General features: G+C 45.1%; 2 protein-coding genes and 1 long non-coding RNA gene across 5 annotated transcripts in view; 1 reads left to right on the top strand and 2 right to left on the bottom strand.

Moving 5' to 3' along the window:
• GJC3 (gap junction protein gamma 3) overlaps positions 1-12627 on the bottom strand; it is a 29841-nt gene extending 17214 nt beyond the window's left edge. For 2 of the 3 annotated variants that reach the window (XM_045460942.1, XM_045460941.1), the window contains exons 1-2: positions 11280-12627; positions 11055-11097 (exon numbers count right to left, since the gene is read on the bottom strand). The gene's annotated coding sequence lies outside the window, so the exon portion shown is untranslated. Of the gene's footprint in view, positions 1-11054 lie in introns of all 3 variants that reach the window. The other variant, XM_045460940.1, reaches the window with a different exon arrangement.
• A 277-nt stretch (positions 12628-12904) lies between these two features.
• AZGP1 (alpha-2-glycoprotein 1, zinc-binding) lies at positions 12905-19259 on the top strand. Its single transcript, XM_045460937.1, is given in 5 exon segments — positions 12905-13016; positions 14759-15019; positions 17785-18060; positions 18677-18775; positions 18778-19259. Coding segments are annotated over 5 exon segments (876 nt in total). The 5' UTR covers positions 12905-12940; the 3' UTR covers positions 18942-19259.
• Positions 19260-24330: 5071 nt separating this feature from the next.
• The window catches only part of LOC123589196, a 28383-nt gene continuing 27834 nt past the window's right edge, over positions 24331-24879 (bottom strand). Inside the window, exon 2 of the long non-coding RNA XR_006708209.1 lies at positions 24331-24519. This is a non-coding gene — a long non-coding RNA (uncharacterized LOC123589196). The remainder of the gene's footprint in view (positions 24520-24879) is intronic.

Consider the following 24879-nt stretch of genomic DNA (forward strand, 5'->3'; position numbering starts at 1 on the left):
AATAATAATAATAATAATAATGAAATAAAAGATAAAATAGATTCATGTATTTTTATGGTGATAAATGATAAAGTATATTTGTATCTACACATATTCTATGCATCCCTTTTTATTTAATTTTTTCAATGTTTCTAGGCTACATGGTTTTCTGTGGCTTTTTTCAAATTGTTGCAAATCTCCAAAAAATTTTTCCAGTATATTTATTGAAGAAAATCCACATAGAAGTGGACTCACACCGTTCAAAACCAAACAACATGGGTTTCAGGGGGTTCCTTCCTTTTTATAGCTGAAAAATATTCCAGTGTGTGTGTGTGTGTATCACATCTTCTTTATTCATTCACCAAGATGGACATTTAAGTTGTTCCCACACCATGGCTATTGTAAATAACGCTGCAGTGAACATGGGAGTGCAGATATTACACTGAGATCCTGATTTCATTTTCTTTGGATATATACCCAGATGTGGAATTGCAAGATAATAATGTACTTCTATTTTTAATTTTTTTGAGAAACTGCCATACTTTTTTCCATAGTGGCTGTACCAATTTAAATTCCCACCAACAGTGCACCAGGGTTCTCTTTTCTCCACATCCAAACCAACATTTATTATCTCTTGTCTTTTTCATAATAGCCATTCTGACAGGTGTGAAGTGATATCTCACTGTGGTTTTTATTTGCAGTTCCCTGATGATTAGTAATGTTGAGCACCTTTTTAAAAAAAATGTTTACTTATTTATTTTTGAGAGAGACAGAGAGATCACAAGCAGGGGAGGGGCAGAGAAAGAGGAAGAGAGAGAATCTCAAGCAGGCTCCACACTATCAGTGCAGAGCCTGTCGCGGGGCTTGAACTCACGAACTGTGAGATACTGACCTGAGCTGAAACCAAGAGTCAGACGTTGAACCAACCAAGCCACTCAGGCACCCTGAGCACCTTTTGATATATTTGTTGGCCATTTGTATATCTTCTCTGGGAAGAAAAAAGTCTATTCAAGTCCTCTGAACTTTTTTAAGTTTATTTGTTTTGTTTTGTTTTGTTTTGTTTTGTTTTGTAACCTCTATACCCAACGTGAGGCTTGAACTTACAACCCCGAGATCAAGAGTCGCATGCTCTTTCAACTGAGTTGGCCAGTCACCCCACCCCTGCACATTTTTAAATTGGATTGTTTGGGGGCAGTGGGGGGCTTGTTCTAAGTTACATGACTTCCTTGTATATTTTGGATATTAACCCATTATCAGATAGATTGGGTTTGCAAATATTTCTTCCCATTCCATAGGCTACCTTTTCATTTTGTTGACTGTTTCTTTTGCTGCACAGAAACCTTTAAGTTTGATGTAGTCCCACTTATTTATTTTACTTTTGTTACTGGTGCTTTTGGTGTCACATCCGAAAAATCATTGCCAAGATAAACATCAAGAAGATGGTGCTCTATGCTTTCTCCTGGGAGTTCTATAATTTCAGGTCTTATGTTTAAGTCCTTAATTCATTTTCAGTTAATTTTTGTGAGTGATGTAGTAAGGTAAGGAAAGGTCCAGTCTCATTCTTTTGCAAGTGAATATTCAGTTTTCCCAACACCATTTATTAAAGAGACTATCCTTTCCTCATTGAGTATGCTTGGCTCTCTTGTCAAATATTAGGTGGCCATAGATGCATGGGTTTATGTCTGGGCTCTTGATTCTGTTCCATTGGTCAATGTGTCTGTTTTTAATGTCAGTACTATATCTTTTGATTACTATAGCCTTGTAATACAGCTTGAAATCAGGAAGTGGGAGGCCTCAAGCTTTGTTCTTTCTCAAGATTGCTTTAGCTATTTGAGGTCTATTGTGGTTCCATACAAATTGTAGCTTTGTTTTTTTCTATTTTTTTGAAAAATGCCATTAGAAGTTTGATAGGGATTGCATTGACTGTATAGACAGATTTGGGTAGTATGGACATTTTAACAATATTAACTCTTCCAATGCATGAACGTGGGGTATATTTCCAATTCTTTGTGTCTTCAGTTTTATTTATCAAAGTCTTACAGTTTTTGATATATAGACCTTTCATTTCCTTAGTTAAATTTGTTCATAAGTATCTTATTGTTTTTTATCTTATTGTAAATGGAATTGTTTCTTTATTTCTTTCTCATCTAGCTTGTTGTTAGAATCTGGAAACACACTGATTTTTGTATGTTGATTTTGTATCCTGCAACTTTACTGAACTCATTGATTAATTCTAACAGTTTTTTGGTGGAGTCTTTAGGATTTTCTATACACAAGATCATGTTAGCAGCAAACAGAAACAGTTTTACTTCTACCTTTCCAATTTGGATGCCTTTTATTTCTTTTTCTTGCCTAATTGCTCTAATTAGGATTTCCACTACTGTGTTGAATAGGAGTAGTGAGATGACATCTTTTTCTTGTTCCTGGTGTTAGGGGGAAAGCACTCAACCCTATCACTGTTGAGTATGATGTTAGCTATGAGTTTATCATATATGGCCTTTATTATGTAGAGATGTGTTCCTTCTATGCCCAATTTGTTGAGAATTTTTATCATAAAAGGACATTGAATTTTGCCAAATGTTTTTTTCTTTATCTTTTGAGATGATCATATGATTTTTGTCTTTCATTCTATTAGTGTGGTTTTATCACGTTTATTGAGTTGCATATGGTGCATGAGCCTTGCATCCCAGGGATAAATCCCACTTGGTCTTGGTGTGTAATCCTTTTAATTTGCTGTTGAATTCGGTTTGCTAGTATTTTGTTGAGAATGTTTGTATCTATTTTCATCAGAGATATTGGTCTATAGTTTTTTCTTGTAATACCCTTACCTAGTTTTGGTATCCAGGTAATGCTGACCTTGTAAAATGAGTTTGGAAGTACTTCCTCCTTTTCTATTTTTTGGAAGAGTTTGAGAAGAACTGACATTTTTTTTTTTTTTTTTTTTTAATTTTTGGTAGAATTCACCCATGAGGCCATCTGGTCCTGGGCTTTTTCTTTTTTTTTTTTTTTAATGTTTATTTATTTTGAGAGAGAGACAGAGAACATGAGCAGAGGAGAAACAGAGAGAGAAACACAGAATCCAAAGCAGACTCCAGGCTCTAAGCTGTCAGCACAGAGCTTGATGCAGGGCTCGAACTCACAAACCATGAGATTATGACCTGAGCCAAAGTGAGATGCTCATCAGACTGAGTCACCCAGGTGCCCCATCCTGGGCTTTTTATTGTTGGGGGTGGGGTTTCTGATCACTGATTTAATCTCCTTACTTATCTCCTTATGTATCTTACTTATTAGTCTGTTCAGATTTTCTATTCATGATTCAGACTTGGTAGGCTGTCTGTTTCTAGGAATTTATCCATTTCTTCTAGGTTATCCAATTTGTTGATGTATAATTGTTCATTCTAGTCTCATATACTCCTTTGTATTTTTGTGGTATCAGTTGTAGTATCCCCACTTTCATTTGTAATTTTATTTGAGTTCTGTCTCTTTTTTTCTTGGTAAGACTAGCTAAAGGTTTGTTAATTTTGTTTATCCTTTTTTTTAAAAAAAAAAAAAGCTCTTAGTTTTCATTCATCTTTTCTATTGTGTTTCTGGTCCCTGTTTCATTTATTTCTACTCTGGAAGAGGCAGGATGGGAACTAAGGGTGGCTCTAGGGTCAGACTCTTAGTCCTCTGCCAAACCACTTCTCAAGGAGGAGGAGCTACTGAGTCAGGTGCCTTTTGCACATCTTTGCATACGGCTTGTAATCATCTCCTTGGAAACCAAGAGCCGTGACCCCACATTCAGGGTTATGCAGATGGTCCGCCAGAGTGACCAAAGTCCTTGTTTAAATGTCTGAAGTGGGGGTGGAAAGTGGGGAGGTGCACAGAGCCTGGGGAATAGGGACACTTTTCAAAGTTGCATGAATTTCTCCAGATTCTTCAATGGCTCCATTTATAAATGTCCCCAGTGCCCGGGTCAGTGTGGGTATCAAGCGAGGAGGCTAAGTTTGGTGCGGGGCGGGGAGGAGTAGTAGGGGAAGGGGGTTTTTGCCTAGTTATTTCTAAACTTCTGACAAGACCCTAAAGCACGAAGACAAACTTCTCTTTCACAATAAGTTTCTGAGGGTTGGTGCCAAGAAAGAAGCCCCTGAGGGTCGAGAGAGCTCTCCTCCCACTTCTTTATTCCACCAAACAATGCCCTCTTTGTCTCTCCTCTTCCCACCAAAAGAGACCAGCCTCCTCCCACAGCCATATGTTGATGACATATGCCATGACCTGGAGCAGCAGGGTGCAGGGATCTCCCAAGGGTAGGGAGTAAAAAGAAGTTTGGAGGCCTGGCATCTCTGTAACCTACTTCTATGGGAGGAGAAACCTTTCTTCTCTCCCTCCCTCCTTCGTTTTCACAGTTGTATATATCTATCTGGTTTGGAGGAGTATGAGAGGTCACCAGGAACAAGGGTTGAGGAGGGGTCAGCAGAAGTAAAGTATCAGAACAAGAAGGAAAACATCTCCCCCAGAGAATTGAATACGGCAGCACTGGACCTAAGAGACCTGGAAAGAAGAGAGCTAAGCTAGTCCTGGGCCCATCATCACAATGAAAATCTGGAGGAAACAAAAATATAAACCAACAATTTCTTAAGATTGTGCAGGTTTAAAATCTGTAACATTTACAAATAGTCAACAAATGTATTTCTCACCATTATGGAAAGAACTCAACTTAGCAACAAGTTTAACTCAAGAACTGATGATATAGAGGCAGCATCCTGGTTTTATTCCATGCTGATCCCATCTGGCTCATTTCTAGAATTTCTAGAAAATCCTCCTTCCTGCACTTTGTACTATGTAAAGTCAAGCTCTTGCCCATGCAAGAATGCAACGCTGAGAGATGGACAGGAAGGAAAGCCTGGAGACCAGAGGCCATGGTCAGCTGTTGATCCCGATGACCAAGTTTTTTCCTCCTTGATCTTCTGCTACCTCACAAAGGGACTCACAGTTGACCCATACCTCAAAATCCTCTCCACCTTGGTAGCTCCTTAGTTTGTGACTTTCTCTATGCCAGATTTTCCAGGCCTAGTGAAGTCTTTCCCAGGTTTTAGGTCACGGCCTGCTCCAACAATCAGGCCTTCTTTCTCCATGATTATAAAAGCAGAAATCCCCTGGGACTCTAGTGCTAAGTGGTAGGGATGGAGAACGAGAGGAAGGCCAAGTTCAGAAGACTAGAAAAGACATCTTTGAAAGACATCATGGACTATTCCAAGGTCAGAGAAGGCCAGTAGAATGAATGCTATGCTGTTTTCACAGCTCAAGGGATAATCCCTCGTAGGCATGAAGAGGGAAGTTAGCAAGAAGGCAATATCAGAGCCCCAAAAACCAACAAAAGACACAGTAGAAATACGCAGACAACTCATCTACTTTCCTCCTCCCCATCCTCACCCCCAGGCCTTAGCTCTCACACAAGAAATGGTGTCAGAGCCAACTTTCATCCATGCACATCTGACTACACCCCTACCCATCTGAGGCTGATTCCACTTTAGAAAGCATCAGACTCACCCCTGCCCAGGGTTGTTGGCTGGAAAATGAGCTGACTTTGGGGTCATTCTGACCAAGGTTCACATAGTGGCTCTGCTAGTCACTAGATATTTCATAGTGGCTTCATCAGGTGACTTAATCATCTGGGCTGCTTTGTATCAACAACTCCTCTCATGGTTATTGTGAGAATTCCATTTTTAAAAACTAGCCTATGTAAGCTGCATGGGGACAAGGGATAGTGTCTCTTGATCTGCCCTGTTCCCCCATTGCCAAGGACATTACTCGGCATTTAGAACTTACTCATTAAATATGGTCCATAGTTCATAGTCCATTGGGGTTTTTACTGAATGTTTTCCTTGCCGTTGACTGTTACAGCCACGTGGAACCCTAAGGATCCTCCAGGCCATTTTACATAAGAGGAAGCAGACCCAGAATAAATCATTTCTGTGGGTCATACAGATTGCAAGATGCAAAGCAAGAGGCTAGTTCCTCAGACCCAGTAAACTATTGCTACCGAGCACAGAATTAGAGACTAAGAGTGAGAGTAGAGAACAAAACACCCCAAAAGCTGCAGGGAATCTGGAATCTCCAGGAGGATGAACCAGAAAAAGAGCCTGGATCATAAGTAGGAGTGATTAGGGCATAGAGGACTGGAAAGACATTACCTGGAACAGAAAACTTGTGGTCAGAAGTCATGAGTAATGGATGATAAATAAAGAGAGGAAGAGGGGGCCCCAAGGTAATTATAATAGATGGCATTTATTGAGCAAGTGCTATGTACCAAGTACCTGTGATCTTATTTATTTTTATTTTTTGTTTTTTTTACAGTGTTTATTTTATTTTATTTTTATTTATTTATTTTTTTAATATATGAAATTTATTGTCAAATTGGTTTCCATACAACACCCAGTGTTCATCCCAAAAGGTGCCCTCCTCAATACCCATCACCCACCCTCCCCTCACTCCCACCCCCCATCAACCCTCAGTTTGTTCTCAGTTTTTAAGAGTCTCTTATGCTTTGGCTCTCTCCCACTCAAACCTTTTTTTTATTTTTTCCTTCCCCTCCCCCATAGGTTTCTGTTAAGTGTCTCAGGATCCACATAAGAGTGAAACCATATGGTATCTGTCTTTTTCTGTATGGCTTATTTCACTTAGCATCACACTCTCCAGTTCCATCCACATTGCTACAAAAGGCCATATTTCATTTTTTCTCATTGCCACGTAGTATTCCATTGTGTATATAAACCACAATTTCTTTATCCATTCATCAGTTGATGGACATTTAGGCTCTTTCCATAATTTGGCTATTGCTGAGAGTGCTGCTATAAACATTGGGGTACAAGTGCCCCTATGCATCAGTACTCCTGTATCCCTTGGATAAATTCCTAGCAGTGCTATTGCTGGGTCATAGGGTAGGTCTATTTTTAATTTTCTGAGGAACCTCCACACTGCTTTCCAGAGCGGCTGCACCAATTTGCATTCCCACCAACAGTGCAAGAGGGTTCCCGTTTCTCCACATCCTCTCCAGCATCTAGAGTCTCCTGATTTGTTCATTTTGGCCACTCTGACTGGCGTGAGGTGATATCTGAGTGTGGTTTTGATTTGTATTTCCCTGATAAGGAGCGACGTTGAACATCTTTTCATGTGCCTGTTGGCCATCCGGATGTCTTCTTTAGAGAAGTGTCTATTCATGTTTTCTGCCCATTTCTTCACTGGGTTATTTGTTTTTCGGGTGTGGAGTTTGGTGAGCTCTTTATAGATTTTGGATACTAGCCCTTTGTCCGATATGTCATTTGCAAATATCTTTTCCCATTCCGTTGGTTGCCTTTTAGTTTTGTTGGTTGTTTCCTTTGCTGTGCAGAAGCTTTTTATCTTCATAAGGTCCCAGTAATTCACATTTGCTTTTAATTCCCTTGCCTTTGGGGATGTGTCAAGGAAGAGATTGCTACGGCTGAGGTCAGAGAGGTCTTTTCCTGCTTTCTCCTCTAAGGTTTTGATGGTTTCCTGTCTCACATTCAGGTCCTTTATCCATTTTGAGTTTATTTCTGTGAATGGTGTGAGAAAGTGGTCTAGTTTCAACCTTCTGCATGTTGCTGTCCAGTTCTCCCAGCACCATTTGTTAAAGAGGCTGTCTTTTTTCCATTGGATGTTCTTTCCTGCTTTGTCAAAGATGAGTTGGCCATACGTTTGTGGGTCTAGTTCTGGGGTTTCTATTCTATTCCATTGGTCTATATGTCTGTTTTTGTGCCAATACCATGCTGTCTTGATGATTACAGCTTTGTAGTAGAGGCTAAAGTCTGGGATTGTGATGCCTCCTGCTTTGGTCTTCTTCAAAATTACTTTGGCTATTCGGGGCCTTTTGTGGTTCCATATGAATTTTAGGATTGCTTGTTCTAGTTTCGAGAAGAATGCTGATGCAATTTTGATTGGGATTGCATTGAATGTGTAGATAGCTTTGGGTAGTATTGACATTTTGACAATATTTATTCTTCCAATCCATGAGCAGGGAATGTCTTTCCATTTCTTTAAATCTTCTTCAATTACCTTCATAAGATTTCTATAGTTTTCAGCATACAGATCTTTTACATCTTTGGTTAGATTTATTCCTAGGTATTTTATGCTTCTTGGTGCAATTGTGAATGGGATCAGTTTCTTTATTTGTCTTTCTGTTGCTTCATTGTTAGTGTATAAGAGTGCAACTGATTTCTGTACATTGATTTTGTATCCTGCAACTTTGCTGAATTCATGTATCAGTTCTAGCAGACTTTTGGTGGAGTCTGTCGGATTTTCCATGTATAATATCATGTCATCTGCAAAAAGTGAAAGCTTGACTTCATCTTTGCCAATTTTGATGCCTTTGATTTCCTTTTGTTGTCTGATTGCTGATGCTAGAACTTCCAGCACTATGTTAAACAACAGCAGTGAGAGTGGGCATCCCTGTCGTGTTCCTGATCTCAGGGAAAAAGCTCTCAGTTTTTCCCCGTTGAGGATGATGTTAGCTGTGGGCTTTTCATAAATGGCTTTTATGATCTTTAAGTATGTTCCTTCTATCCCGCTGTAATCTTATTTAATCCTCACCAAAAAAACACATCAGAGATAAAACTATTACTATTAATATCCATTTTAGCAATGAGGAAATTGAAGCAGAGAAGAATTAAGTAATTTCCTCAAGGTCACAAATGTAGCAGGTGATGGTGGCACTGGGGATCAAACCCAGACATGCTTTCTGTAAAACCTGGATCATTAACCAAAACTCTCACCATATTAGGAGTTACTGTTTTGAGTAATCAGAAGGAGGGAGGAGGAAGCCCTAGGTAGGGATTTATATTGACCCCAGAGACTGGCTACTCAGAGAGGATAAAACAAAGGGGCATTGTTGAAAATGGGTGGGGGAGATGGGGACATTCGGAATTTGGGATAGGGCCAGTAAAAAAACAAAGGAGCAGACATAATCACTGCACAACCATAAAACTGAACAGTTGAAATCTTACGTTGAATGGAAAGGAAAATTGCAAATAATATAAAGACTAAAAATAATTTTTATTTGGTTCTGGAATACCTACAAATGTTGTTGTGTCTGGTGCTCTTAGCAGTCACAAGATATCCAAAGAAATAAATTCTGTTCAACTGACTCAGGAGCATCCTCAGATCTGATTTTCCTCTCCCAGCCCACCAATAAGCTCTCTCTTGTGGCAAATGGGAGATTACCTTTAAGACTCAAGAAACACCAACCCAAGTGGAAATGTCTGACTTGGACCTTAATGATGTGGGGATATTAGGTTTATAGGTCTACTGCAGTTCCAGAAGGCCAGCAGTGAGGACTGGATCATCCTGTTTGCCCTGCAGTGGTAGACCAGCTTTCCCAAAATTGCACCAGCATATCTACACAAAGGGAGCCTTCCCTGCTCAACCCCCCTCCGCCAAGACTGGAGCACACAGGCGAGTTGATCACCTTGGCACACAAAATCCCCTCTGCCAGTGGGAATCCACACGCAGACAGGAGGGGTGTGGGACCATCCCTGAGGCAGGTGCTTGTCAGAGTCTGGAATTTAGCCCTACTTGCAAGCCCATAAATTAACTGTTACTATTTCGTGGATGCTGGCAGAAGACAGGAGAACCTTCGGACACAAACAAAGGACTGTTGGTCATCGCACATCAGGCAGTATGAACATCACGTTGGCCAGGGTTACCCTGTGCCCCTAAATCCCAGGCAGTATCTCTGAAGGACCCAAATGGATGCTATATAAGCAGTAGGCTTGTATACATTACAGTCAAGGAACACTGAACTTGGGAAAGGCATACTTTTCTCATGAACTGTCTTGAGCCTGATCTTTTTCCAAAGGGCATCTCTTGAGGTTGCTCACTGCAAACACTACCCTGAGAAATGGCCCAGGTGGTGACCACACAGGGCTTGGCATTCTTGACATGCCCAGTAAGAACATGCAAGAAGCTCAAGCTCAAGACCCATGGCAGATTGCCCTGCCCAGCAGACACCCCTGACCCCCCCTACCTCTGCACTGAGTTGACCAGTTGTCCCCATGAGCTCTGCAACTCACAAAATGATTGCTCTGCTGGCAAGGCAGGACTGTATCCCAAAGGTACTGACACACTGATCTTTGGTAACTCTCTGCATGTGTTGCAATGAGATTAATATGATTGGTGAGGAGTTTGCAGTTGAATAAGAACATAGAAAAGTAATGACTTAGCAGCTCCATTGAAAACAAAAGTTTATGTGGAAAAGTAAAATAATTATAGTTGATTGTATAACAGAGCTGTAAAGGTATTAACTAGTCATAATAATTAAAACAATGAATATAGATCTAACCTAAGTTCTCATATATAATATTTATATTAGGGGGATGGATGATGGGAAGTGGGTGTGTGTGGTGGAGGCTGGCAAAGGAAAGAAGGTAAATCATCTCTTCCAGAATATCTAGGATATCTATATACACCTATATAATGCCTGACACTGAAATATCAAGGAAGCATTTTATTCAAAAACATGGAGGTATACATCTCCAAAATAACCAACTAAAAAGATATGAAAATCATTGAATGAAAAATAAAGAAAAAATATTTTGGAAGTCATTTTACTTTGCATAAACCAGGCATTGAAAAAATACTTATTGTCCTTAAGTAAAGAATTTTCACTGGGAATGGTTGACAGAAAAGAGAAGAACTGCAGAAAGATCATGCAATTGGAAGTAACAATGTGGAAATTTCATTTCTAAGTAATCTCTGTACCCAACGTGGGGCTTGAACTTAACCCCAAGCTCAAGAGTTGAGCACTCCACAAACTAAGCCAACCAGGCACCCCTGGAAATTTATTTTGAACAAAAACTTGACTCAATCCTCAACTGCTTTTATAGCTTTATAGTATAAAATCAATAATAAAAACTAAACTAAACTAAACTAAAATAAAATAAAATAAAATAAAACAAAATAATAAAATAAAATAAAATAAAATAAAATAAAATAAAATAAAATATAAAATAAAATAAAATAAAATATAAAATAAAATAAAAAAATATGAAGCCAGACTAGCTGGCTGTGTATGGAGGCCCTACCTTCAGGGCCTCACACCTTCCAGGGAATGTTGGTTTGAAAGCTCTAGAGTAAAAACAAAGAAAAAAAGACATCAAATTCAACAAAGAAATCCCAGCCTGAGCACCCTTGGACCCTGTAACCCTGGACAGCAGTCAAAAATGGGAATCAGAGAACATCCCAGTGAAGTGGCTGAGGTCTACCTGGAGGCGGAGTACTCTGACCTGTTCAGAGTGAGCGCCTACTACCTGGACTAAGCATTCACTGCTTCTTATGTTCTACTCGCCAGCAATGAGCATGAGAAGGACCAAGGAACCTCGAGAAGAGAGGACACAGCAGGCAGAAGACCCCGCAGAATAGAAAGAGGGCTTAGAAGTATGCAATGGTGTTCCTCAGAATCCTACTTTAGCCACTATACGTATTCTCAAAAGCTCTGGGTTCAGGACGAGAATGGGGACAGGGAGAGACATTGCCAACCAGCACACTCGTGAGACTCAAGGAAGGTGCCTAAGTTCAGATTCTGTCCTTATCCTGAGCTCCCTAGGGAGAAACTGGCCTGGATAAGCCAGCTCCTTCAGATCTCTTGCCCAATAGTACTTTCTCTTACACCGAATTGGGTGAGCCATATGCAAAAATACTGTCTTTGATATTTAGTCATGGAAGAAAACCCAAATAACTCAGAAGGAAATAACTCAGCCAGTGATATGTCAAAGCAACTTTGGGCTCTTTGAACAAATTGAAAGAACACATGACAAAAGAAAAATTTCAGATCAATAAGGAAACCCAAAGTCCACAGAACAGGCCAGGGCTAAGGCAGACTGAAATGTGAGACCCCGCCCCACCCAGGACAGGAGACATAGGCTGGGGGTCGGCCAGGAAAGGGAACCTTGGAAGACCCCAGTCCTGGCCAGCTGTGGGGAAGGGGAGAGGGACACAGAGCCACTCAGACACCCAGAGAAACTTCCTGGAGGGGTTCAGGTTTCAGAGGAGGTGTGAAAGCCAAGACAGCTGGCCAAGAAGAGGTAAAAAGATTGTTCCTGACCAGTCAGGCATGAGACGGCTGAGTGGAGGGCCACAGGGACCTGACAAGGGACATGACTGAGAGTGGAGCTGGGCCATGGGCACCCCCAGGCTCACCAGGGAGGATAAAGGGCCCAGAGGACCAAATGTGTGTCCTTCCCTGAGCACCTCCCACCTGCCCAACAGAGAACCAGCAACAGATCCTCCTGCAGGCAGAACCAAGTTCAAGCGCACTTTAAAGATGCCCCACCCCAGGAGGGCCTCACTGCCACACGCTGTCTCCTTCTTGGCAGTTCCTCAGTCCCTTAGTACTCCCTTGTGTCTTTGGCAGATTCCTCTGGGGACAGAGAGATAGGGAGGGAGTCAGGGATGTGAATGTCCTCCAGACAGAACTCTGGGATGCTGGGTGTGAGAGAGAGAGAGTCATACCCTAGATGGGCTCTGCCAGGGGCCCAGGCTTTGGCCAGGTGCAGAGCTTTTCCAGAGGTGGTCTGACAACACCCAAGTCCCCTCCCCGCCCCCACAGTGAGCCTAGGGTGGGTCATGATAGACTGCAGAGGCATTTGCTACCTGAAACCCCCAGCCATTGGCATTCTTTCACCTGGGGGATACACAGACTTTCAGCCTGCAGATCAGCCGTCTCAGCTCTCGATTTGCACACCGTCTCTGAGCTCACTGAGTGCAGCCTCTGCCCAGGGTGGCTTGTGCATCCTTCTCTCTCATTGTCAGGGGAGGAGCCTGTCCTGCACTCTCATTGGCCTGCAAAGTCGCCTTCCCCGGGCCGGGCTCAAAGCCCAACCATTCCCATAACTACACCTGGCTTTATCTCCAAGTAGTCTGCTCCGAGCTCCAGGACCCAAGGCAGTCCAGAACCTTCCAGTCAGGCACAATGGGCACAATGGTGTCTGTCCTGCTGTCCCTGCTGCTCCTTCTGGGTCCTGCAGTCCCTCAGGAGACCCAAGCTGGTGAGTGAGGAAGTAAGGGTGGCTCTGGAGAAGAACGGAGGGGAAGTAATAAATGGAACAGGTGGGCTGGAGAAGGGCCCCTCCTACAGCTGTGATCCACAAGTAGACTGTGTGAATGGGAGGCCAAGGCTGTCAGCTAACTCAGCTCAGAAACTTCTAGAAGCACCGAGGGAGCCTCTGGGCCCATGCTAAATGAGGCCGTAAAGATCTGAAACCCCTTAGTTTACAAATGAACAAAACTAAGACCAGAGAGGTGAAGTGACCTGGCCAGAGTCATACAGCCAGGACGGGGCAGGAGCCACACAGGTAGAACTTCTTGTTCTTTTCTTTCTTCCAAGGGCTGGAGGAATCTGACTCTCAGGGAAGAGAGAGCAACCCCAAGGGGCAGATATGAAGGCAGGTTAACTGGAGGGTTCTAGAAAGAAATCTGTCCCCTCCCCCCACAGTGCCACTGTTAACCCTGAAGGCAAGTTACTGGGAGAGAGGCCAGCTGGAACCTTGAAAGAACCAAAGTCAACTCTAGAACAGGAAAATGAGGCTGTTTCTCAGCCAAAAATCTCAGGGGGAAGAAATATAAGCCAAAGTGTGCATGTTTTAAGTTTGCTACATTTACAAACTATGAGAACATAGGTTTTATTTGAGAATGTTAATCACACCCTACTCCAAAATTTGTATTAGCCAGGGTTCTCCAGAGAAACAGAACTAATAGGATGCATATCCAGACAGAGATTGATTTTAAGGAATTGGCTTGTGCAATTGAAATCCACAGGCTAGTTCAGCAGGTAGAGACCCAGAGAAGAGTCAGTGTTGCTGTCCTGAGACCAAAGGAAGTCTGGAGGTAGAATTACTTCTTCTTTGGGGGACCAGGCTTTTTTTCTTGTGGCCTTCAACTGATTGGGTGAGGCCCACCCACATTATGAAGGGTAATATGCTTTACTTGAGGTCTACTGAATTAATAATGTTGGTAGTCATGTGGCAGATTCCTAGTTCAAGTACTGAAATTATTCTTGCTAATTAGTTTCTAAATGTGATTAACATTTAGCACCCCTGTGAGTTGTATCATGAATTAATTATGGCGATGTCCTCCTCTCCAAGTCCCTGCCTTATACCAAAACATAAGGCACAGCCCTGGGAATTCTGAGCTCTAGATCCATTCTAGGTCATTTCCTGAGTTTGCTGGTAAATTCTTCCTACACATTCGAACTATATGTATTAGATTAGGTTAGACTAGGTTGTGCTCCAGTAACAAAGCTGTTAGTGGCTTAACCCAACACATTGTTTATTTCTTAGTCATGTAAAGTGAATACAGATAAGGCAACTTTCCTGTCTTCTGTGGGGTGACTCGGGAATCCAGGGATTCTGTTTTATCCTGAGGCCTCCACAGTCACCACCTAAATAAGAGACAGAGACAACAAACCAGCTAATAGGGCCTGAGACCAGAAGAAAGACATCACTACAATTCACATCCCCTTTTGGCAGAACTCAGTCTCATGATCCCAATATACCTACAAGGGGGCTGAGAAGTATTGTGTTGTCTCGTGCCAAGACAAGCTACAGAATGGTCTCTGAAATACCATCCCTAGAATTGGGAGGGCCCTTTCACTCGAGCGAGCCTCCAGTGGGGTGAGGCTGTGGGCTGCAGAGGCCAAGGCGCAGTGACCACATCCCCCTTCCTGGCCCTCTGCTGCCCCACGTTGGGCCTGCATGGACCCCACACTTCAAAGTCTCTTCCTCTTTTTCAGGGTCTTACCGTCTGAGCTTCCTCTACACCGGGGTGTCCAGGCCCACTGACAGCCTCCCTAGCTTCCAGGCCACTGCCTACCTCAATGACCAGGTCTTCTTTCACTATGACAATAAAAGCAGGAAGGCCATACCCCTGGACCCATGGAGCCAGATGGAAGGAATAGAGGACTGGGAGAAGGAGAGTGAACTTCAGCAGGCCAGGGAGAGCATCTTCATGGAGACTCTGCAGGACATCATGGACTATTACAAGGACAGAGAAGGTCAGTGGACCAAGGAGGGTGGGGTGGAGGGTCTTAGCCCTGCAGGTGTGAGTGGAAAGGGATCAGCAGGATGGAACGAATCCCCATCCCTAACAAGGAACAGAAAGCAGAGTAGAACTATGTGGACATTCTGCATCTCCCCACCCCCACCCCACAACGCAGCTGCTCTCCGCCTGCCCTGTCATGTCCCCATCCTCACTCCCAGGCCTCAGCTCTCACAGGAAGTGATGTCAGAGTCAACTCTCACCCAGGCACATGTGACCTCTCAGCTCCACACCCCAATCCGTCTGGGGCTGCTGGCTGGCACTTTAGAAGGTATCAGACTCCCCTGCCCAGAGATGTCGAGCAGGGAGTGAGCTCACCCTGGGGTCGGTCAGACGTGGGTTCACATCGCAGCCCAGCCAGTCACTAGCCATTTCACAGTGAACGCATCTTAATGCCTGGTCTGAATCGGCAAAACTGGAATCTCCAAGAGATTCCATCAAACTTACCTATGTGAATTCCACAAAGGCTAGAACTTCATCTGTCTTGATCACCCCTCTAGTCCCATCCCCTAGAACAGCCAGTAACACCTGCTCAAATGAAATGTGTTGCATGATTGAGAGAAAGTGCCTGGCACCAACCATGGCCCATACCGGGAGCTAGTGGGGACTGAATTCAAAGCCACATGCTGCTAGAGGTACAGGGAATCCTAAAGGCCCTCCTCTCCATGAGGGCTCATCTGGACTTGTGGTAGGAGGCATTTGAGGAGCCAGGACAGTGCAGGGCACCAGGACTGGCTCCCATGTGTCCAGCCCAGCACGCAGTCCTGCACACTGCCCGCTCCCCAAGTCAGCCAGTCACAGGCTGGCAAACTGTTGATGCTAAGTCATTGTAGGGCGGGCGTCGAAAGATGGGTTTCTGAGTACTAAGAAGCTACACGGAACCTGGAAGTTTCCTAAAGGAGGCCAGAGTTTTGCAGAAATCTGAAGGATAAGGAATGGGAAGCCCGGGTAAGGAAGACAGCCCAGTGAGTGTGTCAGAAGTAGGACAGGGTGATTGATGCACAGTGCCCAGAGACACCAGCAGACATTTCACCAGCTGGAATAAAAATGTTGACACGAGTAACTATGAGGAAAGAGGGTAAAGAGATGAACACAGGGTGGCAGAAAAAGGAAGGGAGCGAACACTCATTGAGTACTTGCTAGGCACCAGGCACGGGTGTTAACACTCGTCATGCTCGCGCTCACCCTCTAAAGTAGTACTGTCACCATCGCTGTCTCCAAGATGAGAAAACAGAGGCCCAGAGAGGTTAAAGGCCCAAGTTGGTGCACAAGCCAGGTGGGGGTGGGGAGAGAGCTGCCACTTGAGGCCAGGGAGCTTGAGATGAGAACCTGTGCCCTCAGCGCTAATCAGTATTGGGTAAACACCTCCCTTTATCACCAAAATGAAGACATGTGTCCCCTTCCCTAAGGAGGCTGATTTCCAAGGCTTGTGGCTCGCTGGGAAGAGAGGGGGCCTCCGAGATTTGTAATGTAGATATCAAACTCTGGAGAAGAGGAAAGCAGAGATCACATCACATTTACTCCAGTGGTGACATCAGCTCCACTTAGAAATGAGAGGGGGAAATGGGGGACATTTCATAATCTGCATAAAACTCTAAATATGAAATTCTATTTCACTCAGAGACAGCACTTCAGTGTGGTTGTGTCAGGTTTCTAAGAGCTTCCGATGGGGCACCTGGGTGGCTCAGTGGGTTAAGCGTCCAACTTCAACTCAGGTCATGATCTCGCGGTTCATGAGTCAGAGCCCTGTGTCAGGCTCTGTGCTGACAGCTCAGAGCCTGGAGCCTGCTTTGGATTCTGTGTCTCCCTCTCTCTCTCTGCCCCCTCCCCACTCCAACTCTGTCTCTCTCTCTGTCTCTGTCTCTCTCTCTCTCAAAAATAAGTAAAACAAGGGCGCCTGGGTGGCGCAGTCGGTTAAGCGTCCGACTTCAGCCAGGTCACGATCTCGCGGTCCGGGAGTTCGAGCCCCGCATCAGGCTCTGGGCTGATGGCTCAGAGCCTGGAGCCTGTTTCCGATTCTGTGTCTCCCTCTCTTTCTACCCCTCCCCCGTTCATGCTCTGTCTCTCTCTGTCCCAAAAATAAATAAACGTTGAAAAAAAAAAAATAAGTAAAACATAGGAGCGCCTGGGTGGCTCAGTCGGTTAAGTGTCTGACTTCAGCTTAGATCACGATCTCATGGTTCATGAGTTTGAGCCTCACATCTGGCTTTGCGCTGACAGCTCAGTGCCTGGAGCCTGCTTCAGATTTTGTGTCTCCCTCTCTCTCTGCCCCTCCCCCACTCTCTGTCTCTGTCTCTGTCTCTTTCTCTCTCAAAAATAAACATCTTAAAAAATTAAATAAATAAATAAAGCATTAAAAAATGTTTAATAAAAGAATTTATAAAATATAAAAAGAGCTCCCAGTGCATTCACAGTTCACTAAATGAGATGATGCACAGGGACTAGACATCCTGTGCCTAGTCTCTAGCTCCCTGATACTCCCCAGCTGGGAAGAATGTTTCTCTGCTCAGACGGGCCTAAAACCCAAAGCAAAGCAACTTTCCCTGTCTCTGTCTGCTGTATGTCTGGCTCATAACCCATTTGTCAAGATAAAGGGACCGTGTGCTTAGGTTTCCAAAACCACTCTTCCTGCTGTTTTTGCAAACTGTGTAGGAATAGCAGTTATTAAGACGGAGTTGATGCCAGGCTGACTGACTTCCTGGGGGCCCGGGGAGGGTACAGGGTCTCACACCTTTCAGGGAAGGTTTGGCTGTGAGCTCCTGAATAACAAAAGCAGTGGAGCATTCTGGAAGTATGCCTACGATGGACAGAACTTCATCGAGTTCAACAGAGAAATCCCAGGCTGGGTCCCCCAGGACCCAGCAGCTCTGAACACCAAGCGGAAGTGGGAGGCAGAAGAGGTCTACGTGCAGCGGGCCAAGGCCTATCTGGAAGAGGAGTGCCCGGCGATGCTGCGGAGGTACCTGCAATATGGCAAGGCCTTCCTGGACCGACAAGGTACCCCCCACTTCCTGTGCCCTGCTCCTCCCGAGCTGAGCTGAGAAGGACCAAGGTGATCTCAGGCTGGGAACCCAGGGAATATCTCAGGCACATCCCATGGTGGTGTCTCTATGCTGATGCCTCCTGGCCTGGCACTGGATGGAGGCAGGCATGTAAAATGCCTGCCTGCGACAGGACTGGTCGGCACAAGCTAACACGTTGGTTTGGGAGGCGATGAGAACGAGGGTCCTACAGGATACAGCAGGGAAGGATCTGATGGACAGAGCTGCAGGCAGAACTGAGGCCTAGAGCTGAGCCTGGGAGAGGAGAGAGCCCCAAAGCCCACTCAGAAGTTTGGGAAAAAATAAAAACTGTATGGAGGCATTCACAATTTCTTGCCATCAGATGTCAGTACATGGTGGTGGGACAGGGGAGCAAGAGGGTGGCCACAGTCATTCCATGATCCAACATGGGAACCCTCAGCCTTCCCTGATCTTTGTAAAGCTTCCCTGGGGAGGCAGACACAAAACTTGGAGTTCTGCTCATCACCAACACCCAGAGAGTGGAGGGAAGGGACACGAGCAGGGAGTCATCTAGGGCACACCCTCCATGTCCACGCTCTGTCCCCCCGCAGATCCCCCATCTATGTCCATCACCAGGACCCCAGGAGAAGATACAATCAAGTGCTGGGCCAGTGACTTCTACCCACAAGATATTGATCTGCACTGGATTCAGGGGGCAACACAGTAGAGACTGAGGTGAGGGGAGACCTTCTCCCCAGTGGAAATGGCACTTACCTGTCCTGGGTGTCGTTGACAGTTTCCCCTTGGAGAACTAAGAACACAGTCTTCTGTCGCATAGTGCACAGCAGCCTGGACCAGCCCCTCACTGGGCTGTAGGACAAGAGGCAGGGAACCAGGGCTGACAGCCGCAAGGGGACTCAGGTGCAGCAGTCACCCTTCCTGCAGAACGCCAGAAGATGAGCTCTAGAAATCACCGTCAGCATCACCAGTGGGGCCCAGGGAACAGTGCGAGAAGTCAGGGAACAGAAGATTTGAATGCCGGCCACTGAGCTGACTCACTGCTAAATTCTCTTGCAAAACCCCATTATCTAATCTATAGAATCAAATCAACAGTAATCACCTTGCCTAGCACACAGTGTAGGAAGAGATTTTTCAACTGCAATGGAGTAAAAATAATGAGTACATGTTACCATTCGTCCTGTGCTCCTAAGCCTCTGATTCATCTGAAATTCTCGGCATCGACTCAAAGCAGCGTTTCTGGGCATCATGACCTGGGGTGTCAACTGTAGCGTGGCATGGACCACCTGGTCCGTTGGGCCTTGTTTAGGAGCCCACTGTGGATGTCCCATCTGTTGTGAGGTTGGAGAACCTCTTTAATACAAACCCAAGCCTCCTCTGTGCCTCAGTTGCCCCAGACCTCCCTCCTCCCTGTGAAACACTGCCCTCCATTCCAGTGCTCCATCATTCCCACACCATTTTGCCTTGGAGCCACACACCATAGCTCATTCGAGACGCTTCCTCTCTCCGGGACATACTCCCAGGAAAGCAGGAATCTGATGTTCACTTGTATGCATGTGTGTGTGTGTGTGTGTGTGTGTGTGTGTGTGTGTGTGTGTTTAACCAAGTTACCCACCACCATCCACAGGTTTAAACCCCAAAAGACAGAGCAGAGCTCACACTTGACCTTTTCATTAAGCTAATCTCTATGACGAGACCTTCCTTTCCTTCCCAGCCTCAGCCTCTACACTGGATTTCTCCAAGTGAAATGAGCTGAGCTGAGCTCATTAAGCATTCAGAATTCTAAGCTGACTCTTTTATTTTTCTTGAAACTCTAAATTTTAAGATTATACTTTTTATTTGTGATACTTTGACCAAGTTTGGAAATCAAAACTGAGAAATAGTTTCTTCAGTCTATGTGAAATCCATATTCCTCTCCTCCAAGACAAAAACACAAACAAATAAACAGTATAGGGCTACAGGTGGGGATATCCCAATAGTCAAGAGGGAAAAATATAGCCATTGACATTTCAAACCACATGACACTGAACAAATAAAGAAAACCATGTGATGGGAGAATTTCAGATCAATAAGGAAACCCAAAGTCCACAGAACAGGCCAGGGCTAAGGCAGACTGAAATGTGAGACCCCGCCCCACCTACGACAGGGGACATGGCTTGGGAGTGGGTCAGGAAAGGGAACCTCAGAAGACCCCAGTCCTGGCCAGCTGTGGGGGAAGGGGAGAGGGACACAGAGCCACTCAGACACCCAGAGAAACTTCCTGGAGGGATTCAGATTTCAGAGGAGGTGTGAAGGCCAAGACAGCTGGCCAAGAAGAGGTAAAAAGACCGTTCCTGACCAGTCGGGCATGAGACGGCTGAGTGGAGGGCCACAGGGACCTGACAAGGGACATGACTGAGAGTGGAGCTGGGCCATGGGCACCCCCAGGCTCACCAGGGAGGATAAAGGGCCCAGAGGACCAAATGTGTGTCCTTCCCTGAGCACCTCCCACCTGCCCAACAGAGAACCAGCAACAGATCCTAAGTTCAAGCGCACTTTAAAGATGCCCCACCCCAGGAGGGCCTCACTGCCACAAACTATCTCCTTGGCAGTTCCTCAGTCCCTTAGTACTACCTCGTCTCTCTGGAAGATTCCTCTGGGGACAGTTGACCAGCTAGACTGCAGGGATGGGCAGGAGATGCCAAAGGGCTACAAGACGTAACCCTAGTCTCCGTTAAGGTCCTCTTCAGTTTGGCTGACCGCTGCCTTTTCAGCCTAGCGTGCTACTAGATCTTGTTGTGCCAGCCAAGTAGACCTGATTGTCAGATATGTTTAGTGTTTTCTTCTGTTTCTTTTGTTTATTTATTGGTGCATTCACTCAAGAATTCTATACTGAGTATCGATTTTCTGCTTGGTACTCTAATAAGCATTGGAGACCAAGCAGGACAAGTAGGTACCACCCTTTCCTGCCTGGAGCTTGCCCCAATTCTGTTTATTGAAACAACACCCTCCATCAAGGTTCAACCCGAAGCTTACCTCCTCCCGTGACCGCTACCATTATCACTAATTCCAACACATACTCCTTCTATGCTATCTCTCAGATAGAAAAATCAGGGAAGATTTCCAGAAAGACACTGAAGGAAGCTAATTTCCACACTATCTAAGCATCCCACACCACCCCATCACCTCATCTCTTTTTTGTCCCTTTCCAAGTGAAAGGAAAGGAATCAAAGATGGGAATAACCAGGGGGAAGAGCATTTGGGGCAGAGGGCACAGCAAAGGCCAAGTCCCCAGGGCAGGAACAATCATGGTGCTTGAAAGGCAGAATAAAGACCAGTGGACTCCAACATCATGAACAAGAGGAGAGTCATAAGAGAAGATGTTGAAAAGGCAGATAGCAGCCAGATTGTATAAGAGCTTTGTCAGCCTTGGGAAGGAGTTTCTACTGCAAATGGCACTGCCTGGTAGGTTTTAACAAAGATGGTGATATGATTTGATTTAGGTTTTTAAAATATCCCTTTGGGGTGCCTGGGTGGCTCAGTGGGTTGAACCTCAGACCCTTGATTTCAACTCAGGTCATGATCTCGCAATTCATGGGTTGGAGCCCCGCATCTGGCTCCACGCTGACGGTGCGGAGCCTGCTTGGAATTCTCTCTTTCCCTATCCCCCTCTCAAAATAAATAAATAAACTTTAAAAATAAAATATCCCTTTGGCTGTTATGTGAAGAACAGACCACAGCGACGCAAGAGTGGAAACAAGGAGACTAGATACAAGGCCGGGGGAAGGACTTGGATCACGGTCGTAGTAGCTGTCAAGATAGGCAGCCAGAGTCAGGATATATTCTGGGGATCAAGCCTACGGGGACTTGCGGATGGACCCGATGAGCACTGAATTTGCTGAGAGGTTGGCTATGAGCTGTGGGGTAGTCTGATCTGAATCACTTCTGGCAGCACGCTCCTCCCTAGGCTGTCATGTCCCACACAGGCCTCCTGCCTCAGTCCCCTTGATTGCTCACTCCACCTGATCCCTGCTGCTGGAGCATCTGGAAGCTTCCTGGGTCTCATCCAAGGAAGAATTTTCAAGATGATCCACCTCCAGTAGTATTGCCTGCACTCCCAGGGTAGCTGCTCTCAAGACCAGCCTCCAAACCGATCCGTGCTGTTCCTTTCTGCGTCTTTCCTCGCTCTTACAGCTCAGACCTCATTCGTCTCTCCCTCTAGCCCCCTTACACGGCCCCACCCTGCCTGCGTACCCTGGGTGAAGAGCCTCCTCCCAGACCTTCCTCTCAAGCTCTCCAGACGCAGCTTCAGCGTTGCTCGCGCGCCCCCTCGTGGTCCAAAGGCAAAGGTGCAGGCTGGCCGCGCGCACCTGGGCCGGGTCTCCTGCCTAAGTACCAGGAAATGCGTTAGCTCCCTTGGAACCTAGGAAGCCAAGGTGGCTGGGTGTAGATCCCCGACAGCAGGAGAGCTCCAGGAAGTGGAAATGCTTTCTACCTGAGAGGTGAATAATTGCTATCGACCATTCCTAAGCTAAGAGCTGGCAGAGAGAAGAAGGAACCCCGGGTGGCCCAAACTGAAAAGACCCGACTGAATGCTTCTCCTAAGCCCCGCTGGATCTGCTTCTCCCCCGTGGCTGCCCCAGAATTTCTTCATTGCTGACCCGATACTCCTAGCTCTCACCTGCTCTGGCTCAAGGGCTTGCATTTGGCTTTGAACTGCAACTCCCAGTGCCTACTTTAGGCAAAAACTCAGAATAAACTAGTGACAGAAGGAGGCTTCCTGCACAAATGTGTCATTTAGGAATGCCCCTCAGCTGCAAGGAATATCGTATTTGACTGCAGATGGCTCAAACGAGGGATTTTTCTCAGGGCACAACAGCCCCCCTTCTCTATGGGTTTGGGGTCGCCCCCTACTGGTCACAATAATAACTGCAGCAGGTGTTAGGTGTTAGGAGACAGAAGCCTACTTCAGCTCAAAGTCAGGACTCACGCCTTGAGATAATGGCCTAAATTCTTCCTCCCACAATTCCTGCCTTTTATCACCGAGGAAAACCTTCCTAGGAAGACAGACCCACCCACCCCCAGCCGACCTCCCTTTACATCTCACCGACCAAAGTCAGTTTCATGCCACAGGCTGAGCCCCTGAGATTAAGAGTTTTCTGTCAATTCTTGTCAAAATCAGAGGGCATTTTTTAGCACAGAAGAAGGAGGAAGATTATTTGGAGGTAAGCGCCAACAGTTTCTGTTACCCTGGAAAAATATATACAACGTTAAAAAAAAAAAAACCAGCTCCCATACTTCTACGAAACATTAGCACATTCCCATTCATGTCAGGAATATCACGAATGCCTATTTCCACAATTATTCAATATTTTTCTAGAACTTCTAAGTTAATTCCTTAAGACAAGAGGAAGTGAGAAGTTCAAATATTGACAGTCATGAAATGAATGACACTTATTAGCAGATGCTACGTCTTCCTACCTAGAAAACTCAAGAAAATCAATGGCCACTTCACTAAAATAGAGTTCAAAAATGTGGGTGACAAGCAAATACAGGAGATCAATAGATTTCCTACACACCAACAACAAATAGTGGGAAATAAAAAAGAAACCCAGCCACATTAGCTTTAAACAGAATAAAAACAAAATAGCCAGGAATGAATACATGTTTTCCTGGGGGTTGAGCAGGATGTCCCAATTTATATAGCTTATTGTTTGCAGCAGAGTTTCCCATCTTTGACCTTGAATCTGGTATTTGCCACTCCTCTTTAGGAACTCTCCCAGCCCTTCTGTCTCCAGTTTCCAGGCATATCCCACATCCCATCCACACTTCCTTTCTACCCAGGCTGTGTAAGGGGTCTGGAGAACCAAACACAGACCAGGCTGCAGTGGCCTGAGAACAATTTGTCTTTAGATATGGGAATAAGTTACTAAAATAATACTAAATACCCCTCCAAAAATATATATAGACAAAACAGAGTACACTGAGTTAGTATGGCTTACTGGTTAAGCAAGCAGATTCTGGAATACAATTGAATGGTTTTGACTGGAATTTATAACTGCCATTTATAACTGTATGATCTCTCTACCTGTTCGCTTGTCTGTGAAATAGCACCAGTGTGGAAAATATCCCACTTGAAAAGGGTCAAGTGGTCTAACACAGGTAACGCTCTTTAGTAGCAGGTACATAGGAAGCATTCAAACATTATTAGCTATGTTAAGTATTACTATCATGGTTGTTATTGAAAGAAAGGCATTCTTAAGCCAAGTGCTGTTCAAAACTCTATTAATTTATTCACTCCTCAAGACAACAGAAGTGTTCCATGCACTTCCCAGGTCAGGCCCTTACAGGGAAGGGGTGAGCCGTCCTCCCCCCTTTGGTCTTTCTCTTCCTGCTCCTTGGGAATGGATGTAATACCTGGAGTTCAATCTTGGACTGTGACATTGAGAACCACACCCTGGGGATAGGAGAGCAGCAAGCTGGAAGGGATCAGGGTACCAGGTGCCAGTGGAACCACCAATCCAGCCCTGAACTGCCTAAACCCAGACCTTACAAACGTGACAAAAATAATCCTCTGTCTTGCTTAGGCCGCTCTCATTTGGAATCTCATTCACTATAGTCAAACCTCATCCTGATACAGCCTACCAGCAGGAGGTCTCTGCCATTGGGACATTCTGGGTGTAGTATGAAATAAATGTGCAGGGGCGCCTGGGTGGCTCCGTCGGTTAAGCGGCCGACTTTGGCTCAGGTCATGATCTCGTGGTCCGTGAGTTCGAGCCCCGTGTCGGGCTCTGTGCTGACAGCTCAGAGCCGGGAG

This window comes from Leopardus geoffroyi, chromosome E3 (genome assembly GCF_018350155.1).
Source record: "Leopardus geoffroyi isolate Oge1 chromosome E3, O.geoffroyi_Oge1_pat1.0, whole genome shotgun sequence".
NCBI classification, from domain to species: domain Eukaryota; kingdom Metazoa; phylum Chordata; class Mammalia; order Carnivora; family Felidae; genus Leopardus; species Leopardus geoffroyi.